We start from the raw sequence: 19,143 nt of genomic DNA on the forward strand, positions 1-19,143 counted from the left end.
TTCTTTGTCTATTATTAATGAACTAAGTAAAAAAATAATTTGGAGCGTACAATCAAATATTTTATCCTTGGTAGACAAATTGATGTCATGTCAATAACAATAGAATGTGCCTTTATATATAGTAATAAAAAAGTTATAAAAACAAGATTAAGTGATAAGACAGATAAAAAATTTTACTTTATCGTTTCTATTAAAAAATAAAATTGGTGAAAAAATTAAGAATATAATAATTATTATTTTTCCCTCTATAAAACAATGACAAACACAACTTCAATAGTGAGAGTTTATATGTTTTCTGTTGTATGTTTAAAAATATTAAGTTTCATTATCATACTTTTACTATTTTCAAATTCATCGTTCAAATTGTATTAGATACTATTTTTAGCCTCTTGTTCTTTCCAGGTTAATTTCATCTTCATTTTTCAAGTTTTATAGTTCTTTTTTTTCCTGATTTTTCCTTCCGCTTAGTAAAACTTGTATTATTGGTCAATATCTCTTATAATCAAAATATATTTATTAAAAAATAGTTATAAATCAATTTTTTGCATTATCAAATTTCTGTTTTGTTCATGACCCTTTTGTATAGTCATCGCAGAACACAAGTTAGTTGGTTAAGGATACGCCTTTCCCTGGAATGTTGAGATGTGGAAAACAAAATTTGGAAGGTTAAAAACTATATATATTTAAGGTCCGTTGCAAAATTACAAAGCCAAAATGCAAGCAGATCAACAGGAACTTCAACACCTTCTAATCAACAAAATGCATTTTACATAGAAAAAGAAAAGAAGAAATCAATTCCCTTCTTCTGGTACTGGTATAAAGTTTTACAATAGTTGGAATCTCCCCCTGTTTATATCCTTATATTTATATGACGTAACCATGTAAAAAATTATAAACAAATTAACAAACAAATACAAAAATAAAAGCAACAAGGAAAGAGATGAAATTGTTTCTATCTCTTCTCCTTTGCACTGTTGATATCTCCCCAGGGTATCCACATCGCCTAGGTATTAAGGCCCCTGCACATTTAAACTTCCCTTCATCTCCTATAGACAAACAACATTTTGCAAAAACTCGTAGACAGACCAAATTTATAAAGCAAAATGAAATTCGGAAAAGAAACCAATCTCCCATCCGACAAGAATGTTCCTTTGGCAATGTCACTTATGGATTTGCTCCAAAAACAAATGTCCCTGCAACGACAAAATTACTTGGACGTCAGAAACATTATTGAATTTTCTTAAAGCATTTCTCTACCGGAACAGATATGGTAGCTAGGTAACTCACCCAGTGAAGGCATTAGAAGAGACAACACAACAATCCCAGCAACCTTGAGTGGTACACCAACTTTGAGCATGTCTTTGATTTCTATGTGTCCAGTGGCAAAGCCAACTACATTTGACGGTGTTGAAGTTGGAAGCCAGAAAGCAAACTCGGTTGCTATTCCTCCAGGTACCATGAGAAGAAGTGGATGCACATGCATAGTTCTGGCTATGTGATAAAGAAGAGGCACAAGAAGGGTAGCAGTGGCATCATTGGAGGTGATGAACTCAGTAATAATGCTACATATTAGACTAACAGCAGGAACAATGGCCAAGTATGGGGCATCTTCCAAGAAATCCAAGGCTTGTGAAAGCACATCTGCTAAGCCACTGGATTGTACTCCATCAGCTATGGCAAAACCAGCTCCCAGAAGCAAAATCAGGTTCCAAGGTAGCCTTTTGCAGTCATTCCAGCTCATTAGCTTTTCCCCCTCTTGCTTCATGTTTGGGATTATGAACAATAAAACAGCAACCATAACCTACATTTTCGTTCTGTCTCATTAATTGATGACTACATTTTTTTGTCTGATGAGTCAAAAACACAATACTTACACTGACACTTCCATCTCCAACAAGGCCGTGGAACAAAGATCCCCATCCAGGAATGTCATCTGTGATTCTTCTTGTCATCCACAATGCGATCAGCAACTGCATTCACCATTTCACTTTAATTAATGCCTTAACTGAAAACACATTAAGCTAATCCGATATTAAATTTAGTAATTTAACACGTATATATTTAGACTTGCATACCCCAAACACAGACAACACCATCTTCTCAGCAAAAGCCATGGGACCTGCAAAAATCAGTAAAGTAATGCATTAGCTTTAACTTTTTGGAGGACATGTCTAAAGTATTTTTCTTTTCTAATTAATCGATAAAGCTGTAAAGGACACACGAGACGTGTCGATAATGTGCATCGTTAACATGCACCGAGCAACTTCCATGGGATGGGATGCTCATTCCAAATATGTCCACTATCTCTCTCACCTACTTCGTACGATGAGGTCGGCCATGAACCTCTTCAATAGGACAACTATATATGTAAATAATATTGAAGTAAGAAGAAAATACAAATGGTTTAAATTTTAATTGCTTTTAGTGTGCCAGTGTCTTTTTTTTTCACTTTCTATCTAAATTTAACAATTTATATTCAAAAACTTCATCAATAAAATTATACAAAAAAATAAATAAAATAAAGAACTATTAAGTTCTGTAATAGTTTTATAAGCTGTTATATACTCATTGGAGCTGTATTTCTTGAAAAGTATTATTAACAAGTTGTTGAATATAACTTTTTTATTATAATCATGATAAAAATATACATTAAAGATTTCTCTGAATTACAGTAAATATCATAATTTTAATGTTAAAATAATATAAAAATTGTAAGTCCTTAAAAAAAGTGGTATTGTTTTAAAAAAGAATGTCTTAACGTGTTCCACGTTCCTAAATTCCTTGTATTTATTTTCCATTATGACAGTGGATAATTGAAGTTGACGCTTTGTGTACTAGGTTAGCTAAATGTATTAAATGTCATGTTTTTACAATTAAAAAAATAATTAATTAGAACATATTTATTTTTGTAATTTCTTTTGGAGAAAATTGGTAGATTGAGGTGAGAGGTGTCGTGCTTGCCAGATAAGCACAAGATAGTGAAGGCAAATGAAGAACAGGACACGTATGATTAAAAGATGCAAATGGAAGTAAAACAAAAGAGAGAATATAATAGGAGAAGGAAACGACAAGGGTGAAGCTTGGGAAGGTTTATTCTGCGCCTCCAGCGTTGTATTTCTAGTTGCATAATCTGGTGAGTAAAGTAAAGGGTTGAAGTGAGAAACTTACCAAGAGCTTCAAGGTCCCTTTTCAAGTGAGTTCTATCCAAGTAAGAAGACAAAGCACGAGCGGAGCCTTTGGGCACATAGAGAAGACAGAGTATGCACCAAAAACAAATGAGGATGAGAATAGCCACTGGGAAACCGTAGAAGAACCACGTGTTGAAGCTTATTGGTTTTGCTTCCGGGAAGAGGCTCTTCCACATTCCGATTATTATCAAGTTCACACCCGTTCCCGTTAGAGTGCTTATTCCCCCAATCGGTGTCGCGTACACCACCGTCAGAATCACCGCGCGGCTGAATTTGTTCACCGCCTCCGACTGCTCGTGCACCGCAGGCAGCCGCTGCACGATCCCCGTCGCCACCGGCATCATCATCACCGCCGTCGCCACGTTGTGCAGCCACATGCTCACGAAGAATATCGTCGCACATAGCCCCAACAGTAACAGCGCTGGATTCACCGGATCGCCGCAAAACACCAACGTTACCTGCAGGTTCACAAATCATATCACACTTCCTAAGACAATGTTTTCTCTTTGCCACTACAGAAAATTAAAAAAAAAAAAAAAAAAAAATAGAACATAGCCTCTTTGCCTCCACCTAATATATCTTATTTAATAAAATATCATCTCACATTTTAAACCAGTCACAAATAGAAAAACACTAATTCCATACTCTCTATTTATCTTCTCAAAAATCCTTCCCAATGCCAATTAAAAAAACAGTACGAAAGATTAAATATAATAATTATTTTTTTTTGTGTTTATTACGTATTCTATTTAATGATCACAACTACTTATAAGTAAAAAAAAAATTAGAATAACTCAATACAAAATTTTCTTCCCCTTGCTTAGAGAGAGAAAAGTCAAGAATTATATTATTTCAAAAGCAAATAATTGAGTATACGTGGCGATGAAATCGTCTGCCCAAAATAATGGCAAAACACATAACTTTTTCTTATCGACCAGAATAAAAGTTTGAATAATCATAAAAAAATTCACGAAATTGAATCAATAAAAACTCCGGATCGCCGATCGCTGGCACTGATGAAAACTCAATTGTGATGGTAAAATAAGTTCGAAAATTTTGACGAAAGTGAAGGCAAAGAGGGGTGACTCACATTCAAGGCCAGTCTCCGGTGAACGTTGTAGCGTTCGACGGCGAGAGCGAGAATGAAGCTTCCCAAAACGAGGGTGATGACATCATCCATGTAGGAGTGCGCCACGCTGTCAGCTGAAGCAATCCCGAAGATGGGGAAGAGAAACAAAGGACACATGGAGGTCACCGGAAGCGGCACGGCCTGGGTCACCCACCAAGTAAAAACCCAAGCAATCACACCAAGCATTTTCTGGCTCGTGGGTGGAGCGTCGAGCTTCACGAAGAAGCATATGAAAAGGGACAACAAAGGTCCCAGAATGACATAGAAGTTTTGCAGTGTTAGAATGGATTTGAAGGTGAAGGAGACGCGGCTCTGTGTTCCCTCCGCTGCCTCCTGAATGGGCAGAAGCGGCACCTTGTGGTCATCGGAAACATGTGACTCCGTGTGTTCTCCGATCATCTTGCAGAGAAGCAAGAACTGTTACAGAGAATGGTTTGGCCGTGGAAGCTTTTGTTGGGTAGAAATAAGGTATGCGTGGAGGTTTAATTATTGAATTTTCAGAATTAGTGGACAAATTTGTTTTCTTTTTTTCTGTGTTATTCTTATCTGGATGAGAATGAACGTAAGAATAGTGTTGTAATTATAATTACTTACATCTACAAACATACGACATAATCTGATGTCGATGTTTGTTTAAGGACGTGGCACATACAACATAATCTTAATTTATTTATGAAGCATGTTTTTTGTGAGGTGGAACGTATTTTATAAGATAGGGTATTTCATCCATTTAATGAATTCATGTGGTGGTAGCTATTATGCTAAATGTCGAAATTATTTTAATACGATCGATCCAGAGAGGAAAAAACACGAATAAAACATTGAAAAGGTTATTCTGTGCGGGTGATTTTCAACGGGAGAGTATAAGGGGTTTAATTTACGAAGAAAGAACATAATATTATTATGAATTTAATTTATAAGTATGTGGTGATTAGTCTTGGCACGTGAAGAAAAAAACTAAATGAGGTCTCTTTCCTCTTAGGTTTCGTACATGGATCGCATTGCTGTTGTTCTCAAATTTGGAAATCATTATTAATTTATAGTTACTTTCACGTGATCACTTATTAATTTATATGTACTATAAAGTGGAAATATTTTGGAAAAGGAACTCAAACATAACTATTATTATTATATTTTCTTAGCTTTTAAAAATTCATCACTTTTGTTTTTTCCTTATATTTCTTAAGTGTTTTTGGTAAGTTAATTTAAGATTATAAATAAAAATATTAATTAAAATAATTAATATAATTAGTTTACCTTTAAGCTTATTGTTTCAATTAAGTAATATATTTATTATATTCTACAAGTAAGATATTTGTACCTTTTTTATATTTTTATACTACGAACAATAACTCTAATAATATTTTTTTAAAATAATCATTCCTTTTTTGTAAAATATTATTTAAAGAAGCATATTATCATTTTATACGTACAAATAATAAAGAATTATGAATAAAAATATTTATATTAGCTTTGAATTGAGTATAAATAGAAAAATAAAATAGTAATTTTATGTTATATGATTAAAATTTAATAGTAGGGAGTGTACCTATGTGGAAGAGACTTACCTTTGAGGGAGAAATTGTTGGAAATTGAATCTAAGTTCCACATTATATAGAAATGAGAAAATAAAACACTATATAAAGATTTGAAAGACCCATTAACCTGTTGGCTTAAGGTTTTGGGTAAAGAGTGATGTCAATTTCTTATATAGTTGGACTCATATCTTATTTGCTATTATGTCTTCTGGTGAATCTTCTCCTCTATAGACCCAACAATTTCTTAATTATTTAAGATAAAATATTTGTTTATTATGTATTAACTTAACCACTCAAATTATAATATAAAAATTAATATATAAAAAATTATAAATGTCTAAGTAAATTAAAAGTTGCTATTGAACGCAGCAAGTATTTTATTGTTATTTTAGTATTCTACAATTCTATTTATGCTAAATTGAGGATGATTTATGTTTAGAGGAGAATTTCTTGAGGTTTAAATATTTGTTTATATATTATAAAGGTACATCAATAAAAAAAATGTACATACGATCCTGTTCCTGTTGATTTTTTTCATACTGAATTTGTTTTGAATAAAATGAAGTTTTGTGGTGTTGGATAACTATGACCCTGTTTATGGATTTTATTTTAGTGGTTGTGGCACAACTAATCTACTTGTTCAATATAATTGGTCAATGTTCATCTTTCTCACGGGCCCAACCATTCATATCACGTTCTATTAAAAAACTGCATTTTTTTTTCTATATATAATCATTAACGTTTAATATTATTAACAATATTGTTTATGTTTAATAAGGGTCCGAGATGTATGTTCCACGTATCTTCTCTCCTCTGTTGTGCAACTAACAGTTCAAATCTCTCCCTCGGATCAGTTCAGTAAGGTGTAACCTGTAAGCAAACACTCTGACGCTGAAGTTAGTGAAGTGTCCTCTACCATCTTTTTGTAAAACTCAGAAAAATCAAATGTACCTGATTATCAGTGCTGTATTTATAGACTTTGTAATTATCCGGTCCATTAGACGTTATTAAATGCCCTTTAATGTCACACATCTTGTGCCTAATCATTCGCTAACCTCTTTATATTCAACATAATGTGTTTGATATTACTCATTAATTAGCTATAAACGTCCTTGCGACATAGAAATTACTCACCTTTATTACATATTAATACGATTAACTGCCTACCTATCGATTATTTATTGTTGTGTTGGATGAAGATCGTGCATGATGCAAGGTACCGATCGTCCACACCATATAATACAAATATGTACTAAATTAATTTCGTCTACATCAATGCATCCAATAATTGTCTCTTCCAATTAATAATATTTTTAATTTACATTATTATAACAATCTATATTATAAAAGGATGTGACCATAACCAAACACCTGTGTGATGGTAATGGTCATCGAACACGACTTCATCCATGAAATTATTTTTGTTATTTATTTAATACTCAGTAAAGTTAATTATCCTCTCGTAAGAGGATTAACATATAAGTTATAATTAAATGAAGTGATAATCACTGGTATGGTTTTTATGAAGTGGAAATCGAAGACTTAACTGTCACTTTTATGAACGAACACTTATATAATATTTCTGCAGTTTTTTATATTATACTATTACATTTTTTTTATGAAAAAAGAGAGTATATTTGTAGACTTTGTAGTTTTTTTCTTCATAATAGTATTCATCTTTATATTTTTAAATTAACGAATTCAGTTTTCCAAAATTTAAAAATAAGCAATTTTAAATGTTTTTTATATTTAAATTTAACTATTATGATAATTTTTTTACTGTTACGAAGTTTATGAAATGATTAAATTTACATATATTTTTAAAGTTTTGAAAATTAATTCATTAACTTTAAAGCACCGGAATGAAAACCAAGTTTGACAAAATAAAACACATAACACAAAAATCATTTTTCTTATTTTTCAATTTGTTAATATGTTTGATGGCAGTATCAGTAAAATTATGTTATTTTAGTTTTTTTTAACATTTTTAATACCAAACCGTCCTTCTATATTTAATATATTACTAAAATGCATATAAATATATATTAAAGTATTTAGGTGACAAATTTATGAAGCAATAATGACTAAGTGGTAAAAATGTGACTAAAATAAAACTGAATAATGATATAAAATATCTATATTATACGAATTAAATGTATGATTATGTATATTAGTATTTAAGTTATGTATTGTGAGTAAAACTTTTATACAGGATATCTAATAAAATAAAATAATTTTATGACATTATCGCATACATGAATCAGTATAATGCGGTCAAAGGAATAATATTTAGTGTTCACTTATTTGGAAACCGATATACATGATGTCATTGTTTTAATAATTTGAAAGGGTGGTATTTATTTATTTATGTAAAAATTAGTTATAATTGGTGAAAAGTAAAAAGGATATTAATAATAAAGGGAGAGACAGTAATAATGATGCATGATTGTGTATAAGATTTGTGGGTGTGGTGTGAGATGTGGAGCCATGATCTTAAACTGCCATGTTGGAATGAGAGGCACAGAATGGAACACTGTGATGCACTTAATATACGTGGGACTCCGAGGTTGGAAATTGCATATTCAGAACTATTTTTAACATTTAATATCAACGTCATTTCATTGTGCGTTGAATACTTACAAAAATATAAACGCGTTTATCGTCTCACCATGTTTGGATTTTGGACTAAAATCAATTGGAGTATATTGATGAAGATTGGATGATACTCAATTTGGTTGTTTATAATATAAATTGCTTTATGTTGAGTTAAAAAATGGAAAGTCAAAATTATTATGAATTTGATTTTAGGAAAGAAAATTCAAACATGAATGAAGTTTTCAAAACTGATTTTAGAAGTTTATGATAATTGAAAATGAAATGAAATTGATAAACATTTAACACCCATATACGACGGCAGCTAGTTGCAGTTGCAGATTCGGATTCGGATTTGGATATGGTCAAGCCGCCTATTAGCAGCCACTACGAACCCGTGACTACCAAGGGACTCCAAAGGTTATTATAAAATTTTAGTATATGATAATTGTCATTTTCATATTATTTCGGTTTTTTAATTAAAATGTGCTTTCATGATGACAATTACTCTTATGATATTAAAGTATTATACATTTCATTCAACAATTACGTGTATTAAAGTGTCTTTTCTTCATTACTCTTATTTAATTTAATGTACTAGAATTATTTATATATAAATATTTTCATTTTTATTATTTAGATAATTTATTAGTAGAGATATTCTTTTAATATTGTTATGAATAAAGATCTATTCATTCATCTAAATTTATAGGTATTAATTAACATAATATAACCTTTTTAATAAAAGTCCTTCGAACTATGAAATTAAGCAAAATTTATAACTAAATTTAACATTTCATAAATATGGAAAAACTCACATAATGATTAAGATCGTAATAAGATGATCTCCATAAACTTAGGTAGATTATTATCTTTTCTTTAATCAAGCGATTAAGATTTCAATTAGATTAGAATAATAATAATATATTATCCGCAATTCGACTCGAAAAAAAAATTAATCTGTTATCCGTTCATTATCCGTATATATATTTGCTTAAAAAATACTCACAAATACTTGTGGATATTTACAGATATCCGCAAATATTTAAAAATATATATTTTTATAAATTATTAAAATAAAATTATAAAAACTATAAAAAATATAATATAATATAAATTTAATTTTAATTTTAATTTTAATTAAATTTAACCTTATAAAATATTAATTAAAATTTTATTTTTATTTTTTGCACATAACGAATATGCACGGATATAAACAATATAATACTCGTATCTGATCTGGTTTATAAGTGCATATTAAAATATCTGCTACCTGCAACCTATAGGTAGTAAATATCTATGGGTATCAACTATCTGTCACAAATTTTATTTACGGATACCTTCACGTAGAAATTTTTTTGTCATCCTCAAATTAAATACTTGTTTTTTCTTCTATCAAATGATTAAGTATGCAATCATACCAAATTTCACAAACATAAACAAACACTTACTTTTCTTTATACTTAAACATGTCTTGTTTATTATTTACTATGTTATGTGTATCCTTTTCTTTTTACTATAATGAAAATTTTATTAAGTTATAAATGATTTTTTAATTATTGAAATAAAAAAATATAAATAAATTACAAATTATTTTTTATCAAAATTAATTGTAAAAGAAATTATTAAAAAAGTGAAAAATATTTAAATAATTTTTTATTATAAATAATTATTTAAATTAAAAAAGTTACTAAAAAGATAAAATTAAACAAACATTACTATAAGAGTGAATCTCTTTTATAGATAGTAAGTATATATACTTCATAAAAAACACTTACAGAAAAAACATTGTAATATAAATGAAAATTAATGATATTTTATGGTTTAGGGATGAATCTTTTATCAAGCTAGTCTAATAAAAAAACCTGATGACTCTGATATCATCGTAGATTTATTATATAATAGTAAAAAGAAAGACCATGAAGAAGAAAATAAAGAAGGGAGAAGCCATAAAGAAAGAAAGAATGTAGAGAAGGATGTAATGTTACATTTATATGTACAAAAGGATACAAGAGGACATATATAGGAATGAAAAAGAAACATAAAAACAGAAAGAGAAGGAGAGGAGAAAAAAGACAAGGGACTATTGGATTTAATTTATTTTTCGTTTATATTTGTACATTTATGTTCATATATTTATATTCTGTTTTTATATTTATATTTCGTTTTTATATTGTTTCAAACAACTATATATATGTAAATTGTACTCTCTCTTTATCATGGAATAAGAAATATAATTTTCATCCTTTCTTTTCTCATAACATCGTATCATAAGAAAATTAATTCTTCATCACGTTCTTTCGCAACCATTTTTGTTCCTGTCTAGGTCTTCATATTCTACCTTTCGTTCTTGGCTTTCCTGCCTTTTTCTTCTCCTTCTATGGCTACTCCCTCTGTTACTCTCGCATCGTTGTAAGATACAACACACGACTATTACATTTACCCTAACGAGAATCCTTCACTAGTGCTTATTTCCCCGATTCTTGAAGGTAACAATTATCATGGATGGACTCGCTCGATGTCTATAGCACTACAAATGAAGAATAAATTTGGCTTTGTTGATGGTTCCATTCCTTGTCTAGCTGATACAGATCCCATGGTTCCAGCATAGAAGCGTTGCAATAATCTGGTTTTATCTTGGATCAATCATTCTGTTTCTCATGAGATTGCTACAAGTATTATCTGGATTGACTCTGCCGCTATAACATGGAAGGATCTCAAAGATCGTTTATCCCAATGTATTTTAGACACAGGTGCTACTGATCATATATCCAGTTCTTTGTCTCATTTTATTTCTTACCATAGAATCTCACCAATTACAGTATCACTACCCAACAAGAACTCTTCATTTGCTCATTTTTCTGGCACAGTTTCACTTAGCCCACACCTTACTTTACATAATGTCTTGTTTGTTCCTAATTTTTTAATCAATCTTATTTCGGTCACAAAGTTAACTAAATCTCTATCTTGTAAACTTAACATTTCTGAATTTTCCTGTGAAATACAGGACAAGTCAACCCTGCAGATGATTGGGAAAGCTGAAGAAAGAGATGGCTTGTATGTCATGATAGTTCCTACACCCACACCCCTTGGTTCACTAGCTGTTATTACTCCTGAGAATTTTATTGCTTGTTCTACAATAAGACATAACTCTATAGATATTTGGCATTATAGACTAGGGCATCCCTTCTTTTTCTTGTTATACCAAATTACGCAACATGTATGCCACTTTACCCGATACAAAATACACTCATTGTGATGCTTGTCATTATTCTAAGCAAAGAAAATTGCCTTCTCAATTAAGTACTACTGTTTCAAAAGCTCATTTTGATTTAATTCATGTTGATATTTGGGGGCCCTATTGTACTTCTTTTGCTGATGATTTCAAATATTTCTTAACTACAGTGGATGGTATGTCTAGATACACATGGATTAAATTGATGGCAAGTAAATCAGATACAAGATCACAACTTATTGGCTTTGTTTCTTATATAAAAACATAATTCGACATTGATGTAAAAGTTGTTAGATCAGATAGTGGTAATGAGTTTGCAATGACAAATTTTTATAGACAAAAAGGGATACAACATCAATTATCTTGTGTTGAAACACCTCAACAAAATGGAGTCGTTGAGAGAAAACATCAACACATTCTCAATGTTGCTAGATCTTTAATGTTTCAATCTCATTTGTCTATAATTTTCTGGTCTTTTGCTGTTCGTTATGTTGTACAACTCATTAATATTTTACCTTCCAAAGTTTTAGCATATTTTTCTCCATCTCAGCTATTACACAATGTTAAACCTGACATTACTTACTGATAATGCTAAATTTTACCATTATTTAAGCATCATTTTAGTAGCAAAATCAACTCCTTTCTAACTTATAACTTGTTTAATCCTCTTCTTTTGTCTTGTTTTCTGAATAATTGTGTTTTTGGCTACTTTGATGTACTTTCATTAATAATCCCTTATTTTGTAGCTAAAAATGAGCTTGGAAGAGTCTCCAACAATGTATAGAGCTGAACCAAAGCAAGCACATGCAGAAACACTCGTCAGCAGCGCAAGAACGCTCATCGCAGAGAGGACGCTCGCCCAGGAGATAGGACGCTCGCCCAGCACGAGAGGACGCTCGCCCAGGATAAGTGGACGCTCGTTTAGAGTGGAAGCACGAGAGGACGCTCGTCCAGCCAGGCAGAAGTGGACGCTCGTCCAGCCAGGCAAAAGTGGACGCTCGTCCAGCCAGGCAAAAGAGGACGCTCGTCCAGCCATGCAGAAGAGGACGCTCGTCCAGCCATGCAGAAGAGGACGCTCGGCAGCGAGAAGAGGACGCTCGTCCAAAGAGATGCGCAGTGGACGCTCGTCCAGCGAAGAGAGGAGAGGACGCTCGTCCAAGGAGGCGCTGACGCTCGGCAGCGAGAAGTGGACGCTCGTCCACTTTCAGCTTCCAGAGAGTTTCACGCCCGGGCGTGAGAAATGGGGCGCCCGGGCGTGAGAAATGGGGCGCCCGGGCGCGACTGAGAGAGGGCGCCGGGCGCGACTTTTGCTGATGTGTCTGACAGAGCTTATTTAACCCAGAAACGTGAAGGGGTTACGGTCTTTGGTTCTTTGAAGGTGCGATTTCACGTCTGGAGCTCATGGAGGGCGCGAGGAGCGTGTGGGAACATCTCCTCCTCTTCCTTTGGGTCTCCTTCTTCTTCCATCTTCCATGTTTGTAAGCTTTAGGGTTCTCCATGGAAATGGAGAACCAGATTCATCTTGTTAGGGATAGATGTAGCCTTTGAATCTTGTGTAATTGTTGAATGATTTGAATATATATATGCCTTTTCTATCAATTGCTAGTATTCTTGTTTCCAATCTTAAAGCTTGCATGTAATGGGGACGTTCATGACTTGATTTTGGGGTTTTATGGGTTATGGGGACGTAAGATGGAACCCAGAACTGAAATAGGAGTCCTTGTGGTTCATTGATTCTAGGGATGGAAGATGATTCACATGTTGTCTTAGATCCTAGTTCTTAATGCGGGTTTGCTTGTTAGATTGTCCAAGGGATTGGAGTTTGATAAGGAAAACCTAGGCTCTTTCACCTAAGGGATTAGGGCTAGAGTGTTTTAGTGGATTGACTTTAGTAAATTGATAGAGAGGAGATGAAATTGGTCATACACAAGAGTGCATTGGTGAAAACTAGCCTTAACAATGTCATTTCATACCATTTCTAGTCTTTTCCATTTCCAAGTGCCTTCAATACCAAAGTCCAACCTTGTAATTACTTGTCAATTTATCTTTTTGCACTTGTTTGTAAATTGATGTTATGTTCTTGAGTCTAGATGAGTTGTTAATCGCACAATTCTCTAGTATTACGAGTCTCTTGGGAAAACGATACCTGGTCTTACCGGTTTATTACTTGAAGCGATTCGGTACACTTGCCGAAATTGCCTAACACTTACTTACGAGTTTTTGGCTCACTTTGCTATGCTTCAACTCTTCAAACTCATAGAATAAAATTTCAACCTCGTGCAAGAAAATGTGTTTTACTGGGTTTTAAAACAGGAGTGAAAGGCTACCTTTTATTAGATTTCAACTCTAGGGAAATTTTTCTATCAAGGAATGTAGTATTTTATGAAAATATATTTCCTTTTCTTACTAGTGACAAGCACTCACCTGTTGATACACAAAATTTCTTGGATTTTGTCACCAAAATTATTTCACCTTCATCACCTCTTTTCTCAGAAGTTACTGATCAACCCTCTTTACCACTTACATATCTACCTTTTATTGTTCCCGACCCTGTTATTTTTTCTTCTCAGCCTGTTTCTGTTGAACCTGCCACTGCTACTCCACAAAGGAAATCAATCAGGCTAAAACATAAACCATCTTATCTGCAGGACTATCATTGCAACATGTTATCTACTTCTTCCGCCACTCAGTCATCCACAAGTACCTTATATCGTATCTCTTCATATCTCTTATATGATGCATTATCATCTCTTCATAAATCATATGTCCTTAATCTGTCCCAAGTTAGTGAACCTAAAACCTATAACCAAGCCATCAAACATGATTGTTGGAGAAATGTCATGGATGAAGAAATTGCAGCTTTAGAAAATACCAAAACTTGGGTTTTGACTAATATACCTAATGGAAAGCAACCTATCAGATGTAAATGGGTATACAAAATAAAGAGGCATGTTGATAGCAATATTGAACGATACAAGGCAAGGTTAGTAGCCAAAGGCTACACATAACAACAAGGTTTATATTACTTTGAGACCTTTTCACCTGTTGTCAAACTCACAACAATAAGATTGGTTCTGGCTTTAGCAGCTTCCAAACATTGGTATTTACATCAACTAGATGTAAATAATGCCTTTTTACATGGGAATCTAGATGAAGAAGTATACATGTCTCTTCCTCTTGGCTATAAAACTGAAAAACCAAGACAAGTTTGCAAGTTATTGAAGTCTTGATATGGACTCAAACAGGCCTCTAGACAATGGAATTACAAGTTGACAACTACTTTACTCTCTTTGGGCTACATACAATCAAAACCAGATTATTAACATTTTATCAAAAGTGATTCTGCTCATATTACCATCTTACTTGTTTATGTAGATTATATAGTTTTGGTAGGTGACGACATCCAGAAAATCCAAACTGTGAAGGTTCGGTGGAAAACAAAAAAATAGAAACTAAGGAAAACACCAAGGTTGGAGCGAGTCTGACAGCCCTAGAAGGGGATGCTCTGGCGGAGTTTCGACAATCAGTAAAAAGGATTGAGTTACCAACATTCAATGGCGATGACCTTGCGGGATGGATTTCGAGAGCGGAGATTTGCTTCAAGGTTTAGGAGACCAGCGAGATGGTGAAAGTAAATCTGGCTCATTTGTGCATGGAAGGAAGGGACAATCCACTTTTTCAACTCGTTGTTAAACGATTATGAGGTGCTATCATGGGATAATTTGAAGAAGAAGTTATTCGAATGAAAGCGATCATGGAAGAGTTGCGTCTGCAAGCATCTCAAAATCATTCAGCACTAGATGAGATGAGGAAAGAAGCTGCAGAAAATCAAACAAAAATGATGGAGTTGATGACGAGGAGTTTTGAAAAGAGAATATAGAAAGGATCACAGATCCTGTTTCATTGAAATCAAGGCAAAAACAGAAGGAATAACCCTACTGCCCAGAGCTAGGCTCCTTAAGAGACCAAAACGATACTCTCCACTCTAATTTTGTTCAAAAACAGAATCCCCACCCCCACACACTCCCCTAAAACTATAAAGGTAATAAAGAAAAAGGAAATCTTCTAGGATCCTCCAATTCTCTCTCTCTAACTAATTTTGTCCACCTCAACCCCTTTATTTTTTTCTCCTGCTATAAACTTGTCCCCATTTCCTTTGCTCTTTTGTTTCTTTGTCCAATATATTGTTTGGCCCAACAGATATTTGGGTTGTATCAGATGTCAACCTGTTTCTACTCCCATACAGCCAGGCACAAAATTTTTCAAGACAGAAGGGAAACCTTATTCAGATGTGCATGCCTATAGAAGACTTCTTGGCAGGTTACTATATCTAACCAATACAAGACCAGATTTATGTTTCGCTATTAGTACTCTCAGTCCATTTCTTTTCAATCCTTTGGAAGATCACTATGCAGCAACAATAAGGATCCTGAGATATATCAAGAACAATCCAGAACAAGGATTATTCTTTCCCTCCAACACAGAACATGCTCTCAAGGCTTTTAGTGATTATGATTGGGCTGCTTGCCCTGACACTAGAAGGTCTATGACTGGTTTTAATGTGTTCTATGGTGCATCATTAATCAGCTGGAAATTCAATGGCTTCTGTATTTGCTCCATGATTTGAAACAACCTCTACCACAACCAATTCCTCTGTTTTGTGACAATCAATCTGCTATACAAATTGCACAAAATCCAGCCATGCATGAGAGGACAAAACATATTGAAATTGATTGTCATCTCATAAGAGATAAAGTTCAAGCTGGTGTAATTAAACTCCTGTCCATTCCTACTTCAGCACAACTTGCAGATATTCATACTAAAGTTTTGTATCTAACACAATTTCAATCTTTGTTGTCCAAGCTGAGCATTAAGGATATATATACTGCAGCTTGAGGGGATATTGGATTTAATTTATTTTCCGTTTATATCTGTGCATTTATGTTCATATATTTATATTTTGTTTTTATATTTATATTCCATTTTTATATTGTTTTAAACAACTATATATATATATATATATATATATATATGTAAATTGTACTCTCTCTTTATCATAGAATAAGAAATATAAATTTTATCATTTTTTTTCTCATAACAGGGAGAAGAGAGTTTGAGTCGAACGGTACGAACAGTAAAACCGAACGGTAAAGGGCCAAACAGTATTACTATTATCAAAAGTTTAATTGATAAAAAAATTTGCATCTTGTGAATCACTTCTTAATTTTGTTTTATCCTTTTCTTTATATTTTTCTACGTTAACCTTCTATTTGTTATCATTTTTTAAAAGAATGACCTCATATAAAAATAATATGGCATAGGACCAAATTTATCTATTTCACTGAACACATTGTTGACCAAAAATTTAAGTTTAACTGAAAAAAAAAAAAAAAAATCAGAATTGACAAAACTAAACCAAAACAATAAATAAATTAATATTTAAAAAAAATGTGACATTAAAACAAATTTACCTACTCAGAGTGTGTTGAGTCTTCCTTCTTTGTCATTGTTATTTAACCTAGCATACAAGCCATTTGGCAAAGGTTAAAAATGAGACTAACAGGTTAAAAATGAATAAGCTTTGGCAAACCTCACATGTCTAATAAAATTATAGACATAATCCACAGTTGAGATTTATGATCTGCTTCTCTGTCCAATTTTTCCACAAAACAAATAAATCATAGTGATTTTCATGTCTGCCAGCCGTTGACAAAAGTTCCTCATGTTATTTGAAAAACATTCATATATTCAATTTCTGCTTTAAATATAAGAGAGAGTTCATTGATTGCACTCCACAGTGAGAAAGACAAGCAACGAGGGCCACTCAAAATGTCTTTTTATTACAAATATCAAAATGGATCATCCAATTGAGTTTCAGTTTAAGATGGCTTGCCCCAATTCAAATTCTTAAAACTCAATTTTATGATTTAGATTCGCGCAATCATTCATTAGGTCACATTAAATTATCTATTATATATATAAATGAAATTAATTAATTAAATTACACATATATATATTTTAGTAAATATTATACATTAATAACCTTTTCATCAAAAATAAACTTTGTAAATTCAATTCTTCAATTATAATTATTCAAATAAGTTTTCTAAAAAATTTAACAATAATAACAAAATGATACAATTTTTCATATTTTAATATTCTTTTAAAAAATATATATTACGTTTATTTTAGTATATATATATATATATATATATATATATATATATATATATATATATATATATATATATTATAAATTTGAATACATATAACTTTTAAAGAAGTTTCAATCTAAGAGTACTTCATTAAAGAAAAGTACTAGAATGATGTAACTTTAGTTCAATTTTAATATAAATTGTGTTAAGGTAATAAAACTTTAATTTAAAACGTTCTAAATTATGTCACAATGACATAATTTTAACTTACAAATATTTTGAATAAAACCTTTCTAAATATGTTAATTTTAATAATTTTTATAAAAAATTACATCAAAATGGTGTTTTGCCACAGAGTTACTGTTCACTTTTAGTAAAGGGCAGTAAATGAATGATTGAGTATATATAAAAGATTGTTGATTAATAATCTATTTTTTATTTTCGAAAATTAACGAGAATATAATCATTATTTAATGAATTAAAATTAATTTAATCATTTTGTAATAATTAAATATTTATTACATTCATTTTCTAAACTATTTTTAATTTAATTTTTTAACTTTTTAAAATATACCTTTTAGAATATGATTCTAAAAATAAAAATAAAATTATTTTAAGTAAAAATTGGTTTTCAAAATATGCTACATTGAATCCTAAATATAAACAATAAATAAAAATACTCTTTTAGAATATAAGAAAGATAAAAATAATTAAAATGTATTAATATTTAATTATTGTATAAAATATCCAAATAAAAAAAATATATTTGACATTACCATTGTTTTTATTTTTATTTTTCATTAGTATTTTTATTATCACTATTTAGATAATTAAGGTTTTTATTTAATAAATTAGAAAATATAAATATTTAGTTTTTATATATGAAATTATTGTGCAAATAATTAAAAATCACGAAAAATTGAATAATATTTCAACAAATTATTAACATATTGATTTATTTCAATTACAAATATAAAATAAATATGAATCACCAAATAATGAATAATATATTAACAAAATCAATTATCAACATATTTAATTATTTTAATTACAAAACATCAAATGCAAATCAAATGCAAATTTTATGTTCAGTCCAATTCGAGTAAACTTACCTAGATTCTTCAAAATGTATAAGAGTAAATATTATATTCATAATTAAGCATTTTGTGTAGTTGAGTTGTTATTGATAAATATTATTGTTATAAATATGAATCATGCTATTTTTAGGATTGAATCTGAAATGTTTTAAAATAAAATCAAGTTGTTATGTTTAAGCCTTATTCTTTTAAGTGGGAAACTCAATGTA

The 19,143-nt window shown here is 31.3% G+C and overlaps 2 protein-coding genes across 2 annotated transcripts; one reads left to right on the forward strand and one right to left on the reverse strand.

Moving 5' to 3' along the window:
* Positions 1-727: 727 nt before the first annotated feature.
* LOC108343482 (tonoplast dicarboxylate transporter) lies at positions 728-4,870 on the reverse strand. The gene is made up of 6 exons (XM_017581798.2): positions 4,279-4,870; positions 3,169-3,646; positions 2,076-2,119; positions 1,875-1,970; positions 1,288-1,801; positions 728-1,193 (listed from the first exon to the last, which is right to left on the reverse strand). Exons 1-6 carry the CDS (start codon positions 4,714-4,716, stop codon positions 1,165-1,167), a joined length of 1,599 nt encoding a protein of 532 aa, XP_017437287.1. The 5' UTR covers positions 4,717-4,870; the 3' UTR covers positions 728-1,164.
* Positions 4,871-14,522: 9,652 nt separating this feature from the next.
* LOC108341618 (retrovirus-related Pol polyprotein from transposon TNT 1-94) lies at positions 14,523-16,309 on the forward strand. Its single transcript, XM_017579281.2, has 2 exons — positions 14,523-14,665; positions 15,883-16,309. Exons 1-2 carry the CDS (start codon positions 14,523-14,525, stop codon positions 16,307-16,309), a joined length of 570 nt encoding a protein of 189 aa, XP_017434770.2.
* The last annotated feature ends 2,834 nt before the right edge of the window (positions 16,310-19,143 follow it).

This window comes from Vigna angularis, chromosome 6 (genome assembly GCF_016808095.1).
Source record: "Vigna angularis cultivar LongXiaoDou No.4 chromosome 6, ASM1680809v1, whole genome shotgun sequence".
NCBI classification, from domain to species: Eukaryota; Viridiplantae; Streptophyta; class Magnoliopsida; order Fabales; family Fabaceae; genus Vigna; species Vigna angularis.

Excerpts from the sequence above, each read along its gene's own strand:
- LOC108343482 (XM_017581798.2), bottom strand. The coding sequence starts at position 4,716 with ATGATCGGAGAACACACGGAGTCACATGTTTCCGATGACCACAAGGTG. Across the intron at positions 1,971-2,075 it reads TGGTGTTGTCTGTGTTTGGG|TTGCTGATCGCATTGTGGAT; the intron begins GTATGCAAGTCT and ends TGGTGAATGCAG. Across the intron at positions 1,194-1,287 it reads TCTTCTAATGCCTTCACTGG|GGACATTTGTTTTTGGAGCA; the intron begins GTGAGTTACCTA and ends TTGTCGTTGCAG.
- LOC108341618 (XM_017579281.2), top strand. The coding sequence starts at position 14,523 with ATGGATGAAGAAATTGCAGCTTTAGAAAATACCAAAACTTGGGTTTTG. Across the intron at positions 14,666-15,882 it reads ATTGAACGATACAAGGCAAG|ATATTTGGGTTGTATCAGAT; the intron begins GTTAGTAGCCAA and ends TTGGCCCAACAG.